Raw genomic sequence first — 13,611 nt, 5'->3', positions numbered from 1 at the left:
CCACTTCTTTTTAATGTGTCCATGTTGCCTCTTGGGGACGTCACCAGGAGACATGGCGTTGATTCCACAGCTATGCTGATGATACGCAGCTTTATATCACTGTGTCTCCTGATGACCTGGAGCCAGTTAACGTCCTTTTAAACTGGATTTTACATATAAAGTCATGGATGAAAGAGAACTTCCTACAGCTTAATCAGGACAAAACTCTAGTTTTAATTATCGGCCCTGAAGACGAGAGAGATCATTTTACCAGAATTACAACATTTCAGTCCCTCTCAGTGTGTGAAAAACCTGGGTGTTCTTTTTGACTCTGAGCTGAATTTTACTCCACACATCAGAAACGTTACAAAAACTGGATTTTATCATCTTAAAATATCACCAGAGCCACCCTTTTCTCTCTCTGCCAGCAGCGAGGTGCTGATGCTTTGATTTCTAGTAGAACAGATGACTGTAACGCCTGCTCTCTGGTCTATTTCTAACCTGCAGCTACTCCAGAACTAGCAGCAGAGTTCGGATGAGGACCAGAGGGACACATCAGGTTCACAGCAGCATCAAGCCAGATGCTTATTCCTTTTATTATTTTATACCTACATTCAGTTTTGGAGACAGAAATCAGAGAGTCATGTTTGTATGGAATGTGTGTGTGTGTGTGTGTGTGGGGTGGGGGGGGGTGGTGGTGGTGGTGGTGGTGGTGGGGGGGGGGGTGTATACATGTGTGTGCGACTGTGTGAAAGATTTTAAGGAGTGTTTTTCTTTGTTATGTAATTCTACATAACACTATCTAACACTAACGCTGTAAAGTTAGTGTAAAGGCTTGTTTTATTTTTAATATGCTGTTAGGGTCCCTGTCTGTCTCCCCTGTGTATATGTGTCCCCAGATTATCCTAGTGTGTGCGTCTGGCTCCCTCTGTCTGTCTTGTGCGTCATGTTTGTTTCCTACCTGGAGAGTTCAGCAGCAATCATCTCACCTGGGCAGATCATCACACCAGAACCTCATCCTCTCATCACCACCACAGTATTTAAACACCGGGCTTTTCTCCACTCATCGCCGGATCCTGCAGTTACCCATCTGGTATATCGTGGCCTTTCTAGTTTCTCTGTTGAAACCAGTTTTGTGTTTAATAACTTCATTCCTGTGTCTAGACTCCTGGTGTCTTGGATCCTGCCTACCAACCTCCTGGACTGCTTTCCCCTGTTCCTATCAGCTTCCTTGTCTCTGGCTCCAACCAACCTCACATCTGACTCTGCCTGCTCGCCCGGCCGTCCAGTGTGCAGTTTACCACTCTGGTCCTTGGATTTGGAACACGGATTCCTGTTCATTTCACGTCTGCATTAAAATCCTTTTACTTAATCATCCTCTGCCTCCTGGCTATTCAGTGTCTGCACTGTGGGTCCAGAAACCGTCACCTGCCTGGTCCAACGTAACATATGCATGAATTGAAAAACGCCTTTTTCTTTATCATGATCTTGGTGTTGTCTTGGGCATGAAAAGCAAACATAAAGTTTGAAGTTTAATAAAAAAAAGATTAATTTGCAGGAGATGGAGAATGACTGTACGGACATGTTCTTGGTGAGGTCCTTAGATAAGTTCAAAATGTCAACCAGATAAACAAAAACAAACATGTCCTGAGAACATCATTTATGAGTGCCTGAAAAACAGCAGGGGCCGAAGGCTGTTACCAGGTACTCGTAACTCCCTGTAGGAGAGTTAAGTGCCGTTTTCCATTCATCTTCCTGCTTGAAACAGAAAGGTGGTAGGCATTCCAAAGGTCAAGCTTTGTGAAGATGGTGGCTCTCTGGAGAAGTTCAAAGGCAGTGGAGGGGAGGGGGCGAGGGTTCTTATTGCCCTCTCTGTAGTCGATGCAAGGTCTAAGGATTCCATCCTTCTTACCTGTGAATAAAAACTCTGCTCCAGTGGGAGATGACAGGAACTTATGATTCCTGTTTTGAGTGCATCATCTATGTAATCCTTCACAGCCGGCTTTGGGGGGGAAAGTGCCAGACATAAGGTCAATGGAGCAGCAGGGTGATGATGGGGAAGAGAATTTGCGCTTGTTAAATACCTCTCTTCGGTCATGATACTCTGAAGGGGGCTTCAGACATATTTGGGTTTTTTTCTTGACTCTCGGCAGGCCAAATGCATGGCGCAACCGGCCGCCTCTGTTCCAGTCTATACGGGGTTTATGATTCTTCAACCAAGAGGCGCCAAGGATTGCAGGCAGTTCAAGGGAATGAATGACCAGAAAAGAAATGAACTCCTGGTGGTTGCCTCCAACAATTGATTTGACTGGAACTGTCTCCTGCGTTATCTGATGCAACACGTGACCACTTTGTTTCTTGGAGTTGGGTTGCACTCTAATGTTTAGAGACCTGGCTAACTCAACATCCAGAAATTCGGTGACGGCACCCCAATCAATAACGGTGACACCTGTTGGAGTTGACTGTTTATTAAAAGTCATGCTTGCACAGAAACCAAAGGGTGGAGCCACAGAAGATGGCTCCATTGGGTTGAAACGTGACCTGATCATGGTTCATAATGAGGGCTCTGGTTGGTTTAACTCCTCTTCCTCCTCCGTTCACGAAGCCTCTGACCCCTCCATTTCACCGGGTGCGTCGCAGCGCTCCACTACATTTACGCGCCAAGTCTATTTTTGAGGCTTCACGCACCCAGAGTTTGTCAATTTCCACAGTTCAGATAGAAGCAGACACGAAATTTTGTGATCTTGTGGATCCTGCTTCCGGTAAAGATTGCCGCACCACGGAGGTTGGAACAAAATCGTTGAGCAGCCATAACGTGGTGCACACGCACTCGGTGGAAATGAGGGGTGATTGACCCGGGTAGCTGCATCACGGGTGGAGGCTCGTCCTTCATCTCCTCCTTGAGCCCCTGGTAAAGACGTCCATCAAGGCCTCGTTATGTCTATGACTTTGTGGAGTGTGTGGAAATTGATTATGTATTCTGTAACTCCTCATCGTTTCACTTATTCAGTCTTCACTTGTTGTGATGGCCGTACCTACAGCCCCACATTTAAAGGCGGTAACCCCCACTACACCAACACATTTCAGTTATGTTGGTTTGAGTTAACACTGTTTATATTTGGTTTAAGTTGGGTTGAAATGCTTTAGTTCCCTTTTGTTAGCGCGCACATTGGAGCACTATTGTATTTTCAATTCTGTTTAGGTTTGAGTATTCAACATGTGTTTTTCTCTTTTAATGGTGCTGGGGGGAGCATGATGAACGCTGGGGGGGCAGCAGTGAGCTCAACAGGCAGAAGCCAGGGAGCAGGAAGTGCCATGGGCCCAGACCAAGTCAGCTCCTTCCGGAGGGGAGATTAATGGCCTTCATATAGTTAAACATTTAGTGTTGTTGTTACGATTTTGATTAGTTTGATTTCTTGTATTATTTTTGAGTAATTCTTGTGTTAAGTAATAATGAGCTAACTGTTTAGGTTTTGTCTAATTGTTTAATGTATTTGTTAACCCCCCATGTGTTGTAGACTGGTCTGATCAGCCAGTATTTAAGTGTCCCTTTGTTTCATGTCTGTTAGGTCAGGTTAATTGTTTTGTTAGGTTAGTTTGGTTCTCTTTGAGTTACATGCTAAACAGTTAGTTTAAAGTTTCCTGAGTTATTGTTATACTTTGGTTTAGTTTTGTTTATTTGACCTCTTTTAAGGGCCCAAACTTTTTGTGAGTATTCTTTTGGGTAAATAAAACCCGCTCTTGTTTTGAAACCAACTGTGTCCTTGCCTTGTACCAGCTCGATCCATCACATGTGGTGTCAGAAGTGGGATCAGCTAAACAAGGACACAGATGTTTTTTCTTTTCTTTTTTCTCAGCAATAATTTTTTCTTTTGTCTCCCCTACGGGGTTTTTGATTTTTCTGAGACATGCCTCGTGGAGCAAGGAAAAACGGGCCAGAGACCAAGATGGCGGACGAATTAACTGCCTGCGAGGAGGAAATGGAGGATGGAGCTTGCAAAATGGCCGTAGACACTGAGGGTGAAGATGTCCGGGAACCAACGCTGACAGATTTGGCTGGAATATTGCAGGCTTTTATGGCGCAACAGGAATCCCGGGAGGTAAAATTAAAACATGAATTTACACGCCAGGACAAATGTTTTAAAGCCTTGCAACACCAGTTTCAGCTTTTACAAATGGAAGTGCAAGCACGCACATCTTCCTCCCCCGGGCCTAGCTCAGGCAATCCAGGCCTACAGGAGGACAATGAGGAGGATAACCACCAGCAGTCCCAGGCCTCATCTCTACAGGAGGACCTCAGGGCCAAGACAGGTCAGTTACCAATCCCTCATGAACCAAAACTGCAAAAATTAACCAGTGATGATGATATTGAGCACTTCCTGGTTACTTTTGAGAGAATTGCAGCTGCTTGTAGATGGCCACAAAGAGATTGGGTCTTCCGCCTCATACCTCTACTCACCGGTAAGGCAAGAAGTGCCTATGTTAACATGGATGTGGATGAGTCTCTGGATTATGATGAGGTGAAAGAAGCCATATTAAAAAAATATGACATTAACCCAGAGACTTACAGACAAAGGTTCCGGTCCCTACATGTGCAGCCTGATGAGAGCCCCAAAGAACTCTACGTGAGGTTGAAAGAGTTGTATGGGAAATGGATTCAGCCAAAAGGTAAAACTGTACAGGAAATTGGTGAACTGATAATTTTGGAACAATTCCTAAGAATGCTGTCCCCTGAGCTTCAGGTGTGGATTAAAGAACACAATCCTGCCTCTGCAGCTGAAGCTTCCTCACTTGCTGATGTGTTTGTGGCTGCCAGGCGGAAGGGTCAGCCATGGAATAATACTGCTATGAAGGAGAAAGATGCCCGCAGGCCGCCACCACCCCAATACCACCAGAGGGCGGCAAGTGTGAGTAAAACTCCTTTCAGGGAGAATCAGCAAGAAAAATCAGTTGCCAAACCTGGTAAAAAGGTCCCAGTTTGTTACCTGTGTGGGCAGGAAGGTCACACTAAGCCAGTGTGCCCAAGAAATCCTTTAAATCTCACACAAATGTGCTTTGTACCAAGAGAGACTGTTGACTTGAAACCAGAAAAGGGATTGTCAGCAAAAATGGCTGTGGTAAAAATCAATGGGAAAAAAATTAAAGCTTTGATAGACACTGGCAGTACTCAGACTCTTGTGCACAGACAGTATGTACCAAATAATAAAGTGTGTACTTTTGAAACGATCCCAATCTGTTGTGTGCATGGTGATGAAAAGCTTTATCCTACTGCTGACATTTTTATTGAGGTGCAAGGACAGTCGTACCTGTTGAATGTTGGTGTTGCAGACAACTTGCAATTCCCAGTAGTTTTGGGTGAAGATCTACCAGTGCTATATGATTTACTGAAACCTGTTCACAATTGTAATGTGGTGACAAGAGCCCAAGCCAAGCAAAATGAGCATCTCCCAAGTCTTAGTGCGTTGCCTTTCTTTGACGCTGACCTAGAAACAAACGCTGGAAAATCTAGGAAATCACGCAGTCAGAGAAGACAAGAGAAATTCAAGCACACAGAGGTCAAACCACAAGTTGAGGATGCTCTAGAGGTTCCCTTGGGTTTTAAAATCCCATCCAACATTATTGAGATGCAACAAAATGACCCTTCATTGTCAGCCATTTTGTTGAGAGCTAGAGGAGGAGAGTCCGAGGTTGAGCCTGGAAGCAGCAAAGAGGAATATTTCTTGCAGAACGGCATCCTTTACCATCAGCACGGTCAGACTAAGCGGCTAGTGGTACCTGAATCAGCCCGAGATGTAGTCCTTACTCTGGGCCATTCTGTTCCCTGGGCTGGCCACCTAGGGAAACACAAGATGGCGCTGTGCGAGCAGCTGCGTGCTACGGCGGCTCTGCCTCCTCTATTCCTTTTTTTAGTGTTTTATATGGTTCTTAGACGTGGTTTTCTTTTTTCCTTTACAGTAGTCAGTACCAGGTGCAATTCTGCACATGGGAAACCTACTTTTATTGTTTTTCTATTTGGATTTCTGCTTCTTTTGGCACTTTTCCAAACTTCGGCGGGGGACACCTTTGGTTTCAGCCACGGCTCCATTGTTTACACCAGGGACCAGCTGTTAGCTCTGAGCGGCACTGCTCTTCTCTACGCGGAGAAGCCGGAGATTCCCGCGGAGATACGGAGAAAAAGAAGAGGCTGCAGAGCAGGAAGAAAGCTCCAGGAGAGGAAACGGAGGTACAGGCCATATTTACCCTCCGTGATTATGGGAAACGTTCGTTCCCTCTCTAACAAGACCGAGGAGCTCACGGCACTGACCCGGCTACAGTGGGAGTTCAGGGAATGTAGCCTCATGTGTTTAACGGAGACGTGGCTGAATAGACTTATTCCGGACTCTGTGGTTTCCCTGGATGGATTTAAACTTTCGCGCGCGGACAGGAGTGCGGCGGAGAGTGGTAAGAGGAAAGGCGGGGGACTCGCGGTGTATGTCAACGAGAGATGGTGCAACCCGGCGCACGTCTGTGTAAAGGAACAGCTCTGCACCAGGGACATTGAGTTACTCGCTGTGGGCATGCGGCCGTATTACCTCCCGAGGGAGTTTTCACACGTTATACTGTTTAATGTGTACATCCCTCCCTCGGCTGATGCAGCAGCTGCTTGTGAGCTGCTCCACAGCGCAGTGACTCGGATGCAGACTCGCCACCCGCAGTCCCTCCTGCTGATCAGCGGGGATTTCAATCACACCTCGCTCTCTGCCACTCTCCCTACTTTCGTCCAGTACGTGAAGTGCCACACCAGGGAGAACAAGACGCTGGACCTACTGTATGCTAATGTGAAGGACGCATACACCTCCGCCCCCTCCCCCCGCTTGGACGCTCTGATCACAACCTCGTACATCTGCTCCCTGAATACACACCCAGGGTGAGAAGACAGCTGGCACAGAAGAAGTCTGTGAAAGTGTGGACCGATGAGGCCAATGAGAGACTGAGAGACTGTTTCCAATCCACAGACTGGGAGACACTCTGCAGCTCTCATGGAGAGGACATTGATGGCCTGACCCACTGCATCACGGACTACATCAGCTTCTGTGTGGAGAACACTGTGCCAACCCGGAGGGTGCGGTGTTTCTCCAACAACAAACCCTGGGTGACCCCTGAGCTTAAAGTCCTGCTGAACCAGAAGAAGAGGGCTTTCATTTCAGGGGACAGAGAGGAGCAGAGGAGAGTTCAGCATGAACTCCAGTACAAGATCAGGCGGGCCAAGGACAGCTACAGGAAGAAGCTGGAGGAGAAGAACACACGGGACGTGTGGAGAGGGCTGAAGGAGATCTCTGGATTTGGACAGAGTGGTGCCAGAGGGACAGCTGATGGAGACCAGCGCTGGGCCAATGATTTAAATCTGTTTTTTAACAGATTTGATTCAAACCCCACTCTCCCTGCCCCCCCTCCCCCCTCTTCACACATCCCCAGTCCAGCGTCTACCATCACCTTCCCCCGACCACCTTCATCTTCACCTCCACTTTCACCTACCCCCCATCTCCACTCCACACCAATGGACTCGACCACCAGCCCCCCACTGCCCTCCACCTCCCCCCTCTCCTTTACATCGGCCCAGGTGAGGAGAGAACTGAGGCGGCTGAAGAACAGGAAAGCTGCAGGACCCGACGGCATCAGCCCCAGGCTGCTCAGGACCTGTGCAGACCAGCTCTGTGAGGTGCTCAGGTACATCTTTAACCTGAGCCTCAGCCTGGAGAAGGTCCCTGTCCTGTGGAAGACCTCCTGTGTGGTTCCGGTTCCTAAGATATCACACGCGAAGGAACCGAACCATTACAGACCCGTCGCCTTGACCTCCCACCTGATGAAGACCATGGAGAGGCTCATCCTCGGTCACCTCCGCTCCGTGGTGTGCACCGCGATGGACCCGCTGCAGTTTGCCTACAGGCCAAACATCGGGGTGGATGATGCTGTCATCTACCTACTGCACAGGGCGCTGGCTCACCTGGAGACCGCTGGGAGCGTCGTGAGAGTCATGTTTTTTGACTTCTCCAGTGCGTTTAACACCATCCAGCCGGTGCTGCTGCGGGGGAAGCTGGAAGGAGCTGGTGTGGATGGAAAGCTAGCCGCGTGGACCATCGACTACCTCACCAACCGGCCACAGTACGTGCGTCTGCAGAACTGTGTGTCTGAGGTGGTAGTCTGCAGCACGGGGGCCCCTCAGGGAACAGTGCTCTCACCGTTCCTCTTCACCCTCTACACCTCGGACTTCACCTACAACACCAGCAGCTGTCATCTCCAGAAGTTCTCTGACGACTCAGCCATTGTGGGCTGTGTGTCTGAGGGGAACGAGCTGGAGTACCGGTCAGTCATCAGGGACTTTGTGGACTGGTGTGAGCGCAACCACCTGTGCTTAAACACCAGTAAGACCATGGAGATGGTGATTGACTTCCGGAGAAGGACACTACCCCACACACCGGTGAACATCCAGGGGAAGGAGATTGACCGGGTGGACAGTTTCAAGTACCTGGGTGTTCACCTCAACAATAAACTGGACTGGTCACACCACACAGACGCCCTGTACAAGAAGGGCCAGAGTCGCCTCCACCTCCTGAGGAGACTGAGGTCCTTTGGAGTATGCAGGCCTCTGCTAAGGACATTTTATGACTCTGTGGTAGCCTCTGCTGTCCTCTACGCCGTTGTCTGCTGGGGAGCGAGCAGCACCGACCGGGACAGGAAGAGACTGAACAAGCTGGTCAGGAGGGCCAGCTCTGTCCTGGGCTGCCCGCTGGACTCTGTGGAGGAGGTGGGTGAGAGGAGGATGTTGGCCAAGCTCACATCCATCATGGACAACACCTCTCACCCACTGCACCAGACTGTGGGGGGGCTGAGCAGCTCCTTCAGCAGCAGACTGAGACACCCTCAGTGTAGGAGGGAGCGCTACCGCAGGTCCTTCATCCCCACTGCTGTCAGACTGTACAACTTGTCTGTATAGTCATAATACTGTGTAATATTTATTTATATTTTACTGTGCAATACCCCCCATTATCAATGTCATCATATTCTTCATATCCCACCATCACCATGTAAATATGTATATAGTCTGTGAGGTTGTTGTTATATTTTATTTTATTTTATGTATGGATGTAGTGTGTGTGTGTGTATGTATATATATATATATGTATATATATATATATATATATATAATGTATGTGTGTATGTATGTATGTGTGTATGTATGTATATATATGTATGCATATATATATATATATATCTTTATATTATAACGGTACATATTTTTGCTTTTCTTAGACTTGTAAATAATTTCTATTGCACTTTCTTGCTGTGATGCATGTTCACCTTATTTTGCCTCTCTGTACTTTATTCTATAACAAGAGCTGCTGTAACAAGTGAATTTCTCCACTGTGAGATAATAAAGTCTAATCTAATCTAATCTAATCTAATCTAGACGACATTTCCATTGGCCTGGCCTGCGCTCAGATGTAGCACAATTCTGCAGGAGTTGCCCTCAGTGTCAGAAGACATCAGCTAGATGCCCCTCAAGAGCTCCACTCCAACCTCTGCCAGTTATTGGGACCCCTTTTGAACGTCTTGGAATGGACATTGTTGGTCCAGTAGAGAAAAGCAAAGCTGGAAACCGCTACATGCTGGTCATCACAGATTACACCACTAAGTATCCTGAAGTCTTTCCATTAAAATCTGTAAAGGCAAAATCTGTGGCTTTTTCCCTGATACATTTTTTTTCCAGGGTTGGGTTCCCCCAAGAAATTCTGACCGATCAGGGAACTAACTTTATGTCTGTGTTGCTGAAACAGGTTTATAAGTTGCTCGGCATCAGGAGTATGAGGACTACACCATACCACCCCCAGACGGATGGGCTTACAGAGCGCTTCAATCAGACACTCAAACAAATGCTCCGTAAGTTTGTGGATGACACTGGGTCTGATTGGGATCAGTGGCTGCCTTATCTGCTTTTTGCTTACAGGGAGGTACCTCAAGCTTCCACTGGGTTCTCTCCTTTTGAGCTTCTCTATGGTCATGAGGTAAGGGGGCCTCTGACTTTGCTGAAGGAAACATGGGAAGGAGAGCAGGACAAGGATGAGCCTGTGAATGTGGTCTCCTATGTTATCCAGATGAGAGAGAAGCTACAAAAAATGAGTGAATTGGCTCAGAAATACATGAAAGAGGCACAGCAGTCACAGAAAGCGTGGTATGATCGTTCGGCCAGAGAGAGGAACTTTGAACCAGGCCAACAGGTACTGGTAATGCTACCAACAGCAGACAGCAAGCTGCTGGCAAAATGGCAGGGTCCCTTTGAAGTGCAAAGGAAGTTAGGCCCTACTACTTACCAAGTTGCCATTCCAGGCCTTCAGCGATCAAGTAGGGTGCTCCATGTTAACCTGCTTAAGGAGTGGGTCCCACGCACGGAGAAAGGGGCGGAAGTGCTGCTCGTCCGGGGTGTGGGGGAGGAGGAAGAGGTGGACCAATATCTACCATCGCTGTCTGCTGCTAACCTGGATTTGAGCCATCTCACTGCCGAACAACAGTCTGAGGTAAAATCCTTGCTTATTTCAGACATATTTCGAGAATACCCTGGCCGCACGGATAAGGTGGAGCATGATATTGTGTTAAAGGCTGAGGCACCAGTAAAACGTATGAGTTATAGGATACCTGAGCGCCTCCTGGGGGCCCTGAAGAAGGAAGTGGATCTTATGTTGTCCCTTGGAATCATTCAACCTTCAAAGAGTGAATGGTGTAACCCAGTTGTCCTGGTTCCCAAGAAGGATGGGACCATAAGATTCTGCATTGACTTCAGGTACCTTAACTCTGTTTCAAAGTTCGATTCATACCCAACACCACGAATGGATGAACTTACTGAGCGCTTGGGCAAAGCTAAATATCTCACCACCATTGACCTTTCTAAGGGCTACTGGCAGGTGCCTCTCAGTAAGCGATCATGTGAGCTAACTGCTTTCCGTACACCATGGGGCTTGTATGAATTCACTGTACTGCCATTTGGTTTACATGGAGCCCCGGCCACCTTCCAAAGATTGATGGACCAGGTCCTGGATGGTCTGGCTGCTTATACCTGCGCCTGTCTGGATGACATCGTCATTTATAGCGACTGCTGGGAGATGCATATGGAGCATCTGGCGGAGGTCCTGGGCCGTTTGGAGTCTGCCGGCCTCACAGTAAACCCAGCAAAATGTGTCGTGGCCCGAGCAGAGACACAGTACCTTGGTTTCATCATTGGAGGTGGGGTCATTAAACCACAAGTTGATAAGGTCAAAGCGATTGAATCCTGTCCTCTTCCACAGACCAAGAAGCAGCTAAGATCTTTTTTAGGTATGGCTGGCTTCTACCATCACTTCATTCCAAACTTCTCGGCGAGGGCGGCCACCCTAACAGATATGACAAGTAATCGGCACCCTCACCAGGTGAAGTGGACGGCGGAGGCAGAGGCGGCTTTCCACGACATCAAGCAGTCGCTAAGTAAGGACCCAGTGTTGCGCAGTCCAGATTTTGACCAGGATTTTATCCTGCAAACGGATGCCTCTGAGAGGGGTATTGGAGCTGTGCTTCTGCAGGGATCGCCAGGGGTTTTACATCCAGTTGCTTATGTCAGTCGCAAGCTGTTTCCCAGGGAGGAGCGTTATGCCACAGTGGAGAAGGAGGCTCTGGCTATCAAGTGGGCTCTGGACTCTTTCAAATATTACCTGCTGGGGAGGGAGTTCATCTTGCAGACGGACCATAAAGCGTTGCAGTGGTTGGACAGAATGAAAGATACAAATGGAAGGATTACTCGATGGTACCTCGCCATGCAGCCATTCCGGTTTGTGGTTCAGTACATCCCTGGCAAGGACAACGTAACGGCTGACTACCTCTCCCGCTGTTCCAGCTCTTTTGAAGAGGGGGGGTGTGTGATGGCCGTACCTACAGCCCCACATTTAAAGGCGGTAACCCCCACTACACCAACACATTTCAGTTATGTTAGTTTGAGTTAACACTGTTTATATTTGGTTTAAGTTGGGTTGAAATGCTTTAGTTCCCTTTTGTTAGCGCGCACATTGGAGCACTATTGTATTTTCAATTCTGTTTAGGTTTGTGTATTCAACATGTGTTTTTCTCTTTTAATGGTGCTGGGGGGAGCATGATGAACGCTGGGGGGGCAGCAGTGAGCTCAACAGGCAGAAGCCAGGGAGCAGGAAGTGCCATGGGCCCAGACCAAGTCAGCTCCTTCCGGAGGGGAGATTAATGGCCTTCATATAGTTAAACATTTAGTCCATTTAGTGCCTGGTCCAACGTAACATATGCATGAATTGAAAAACGCCTTTTTCTTTATCATGATCTTGGTGTTGTCTTGGGCATGAAAAGCAAACATAAAGTTTGAAGTTTAATAAAAAAAAGATTAATTTGCAGGAGATGGAGAATGACTGTACGGACATGTTCTTGGTGAGGTCCTTAGATAAGTTCAAAATGTCAACCAGATAAACAAAAACAAACATGTCCTGAGAACATCATTTATGAGTGCCTGAAAAACAGCAGGGGCCGAAGGCTGTTACCAGGTACTCGTAACTCCCTGTAGGAGAGTTAAGTGCCGTTTTCCATTCATCTTCCTGCTTGAAACAGAAAGGTGGTAGGCATTCCAAAGGTCAAGCTTTGTGAAGATGGTGGCTCTCTGGAGAAGTTCAAAGGCAGTGGAGGGGAGGGGGCGAGGGTTCTTATTGCCCTCTCTGTAGTCGATGCAAGGTCTAAGGATTCCATCCTTCTTACCTGTGAATAAAAACTCTGCTCCAGTGGGAGATGACAGGAACTTATGATTCCTGTTTTGAGTGCATCATCTATGTAATCCTTCACAGCCGGCTTTGGGGGGGAAAGTGCCAGACATAAGGTCAATGGAGCAGCAGGGTGATGATGGGGAAGAGAATTTGCGCTTGTTAAATACCTCTCTTCGGTCATGATACTCTGAAGGGGGCTTCAGACATATTTGGGTTTTTTTCTTGACTCTCGGCAGGCCAAATGCATGGCGCAACCGGCCGCCTCTGTTCCAGTCTATACGGGGTTTATGATTCTTCAACCAAGAGGCGCCAAGGATTGCAGGCAGTTCAAGGGAATGAATGACCAGAAAAGAAATGAACTCCTGGTGGTTGCCTCCAACAATTGATTTGACTGGAACTGTCTCCTGCGTTATCTGATGCAACACGTGACCACTTTGTTTCTTGGAGTTGGGTTGCACTCTAATGTTTAGAGACCTGGCTAACTCAACATCCAGAAATTCGGTGACGGCACCCCAATCAATAACGGTGACACCTGTTGGAGTTGACTGTTTATTAAAAGTCATGCTTGCACAGAAACCAAAGGGTGGAGCCACAGAAGATGGCTCCATTGGGTTGAAACGTGACCTGATCATGGTTCATAATGAGGGCTCTGGTTGGTTTAACTCCTCTTCCTCCTCCGTTCACGAAGCCTCTGACCCCTCCATTTCACCGGGTGCGTCGCAGCGCTCCACTACATTTACGCGCCAAGTCTATTTTTGAGGCTTCACGCACCCAGAGTTTGTCAATTTCCACAGTTCAGATAGAAGCAGACACGAAATTTTGTGATCTTGTGGATCCTGCTTCCGGTAAAGAT

At 47.7% G+C, this 13,611-nt stretch overlaps 1 protein-coding gene across 1 annotated transcript; it reads left to right on the top strand.

Annotated features, from left to right (window-relative positions):
• Positions 1-3,858: 3,858 nt before the first annotated feature.
• On the top strand, positions 3,859-10,654 carry LOC121651522. Its single transcript, XM_042003789.1, has 5 exons — positions 3,859-4,886; positions 9,795-10,022; positions 10,113-10,235; positions 10,389-10,532; positions 10,646-10,654. The coding sequence occupies exons 1-5, from the start codon at positions 3,888-3,890 to the stop codon at positions 10,652-10,654; spliced, it is 1,503 nt and encodes a 500-aa protein (XP_041859723.1). The 5' UTR covers positions 3,859-3,887.
• The last annotated feature ends 2,957 nt before the right edge of the window (positions 10,655-13,611 follow it).

Source organism: Melanotaenia boesemani, chromosome 13, assembly GCF_017639745.1.
Source record: "Melanotaenia boesemani isolate fMelBoe1 chromosome 13, fMelBoe1.pri, whole genome shotgun sequence".
Taxonomy (NCBI): Eukaryota; Metazoa; Chordata; class Actinopteri; order Atheriniformes; family Melanotaeniidae; genus Melanotaenia; species Melanotaenia boesemani.
Note: the sequence above shows the minus strand (reverse complement) of the source record. Positions and strands in the feature narration are given on the sequence as shown.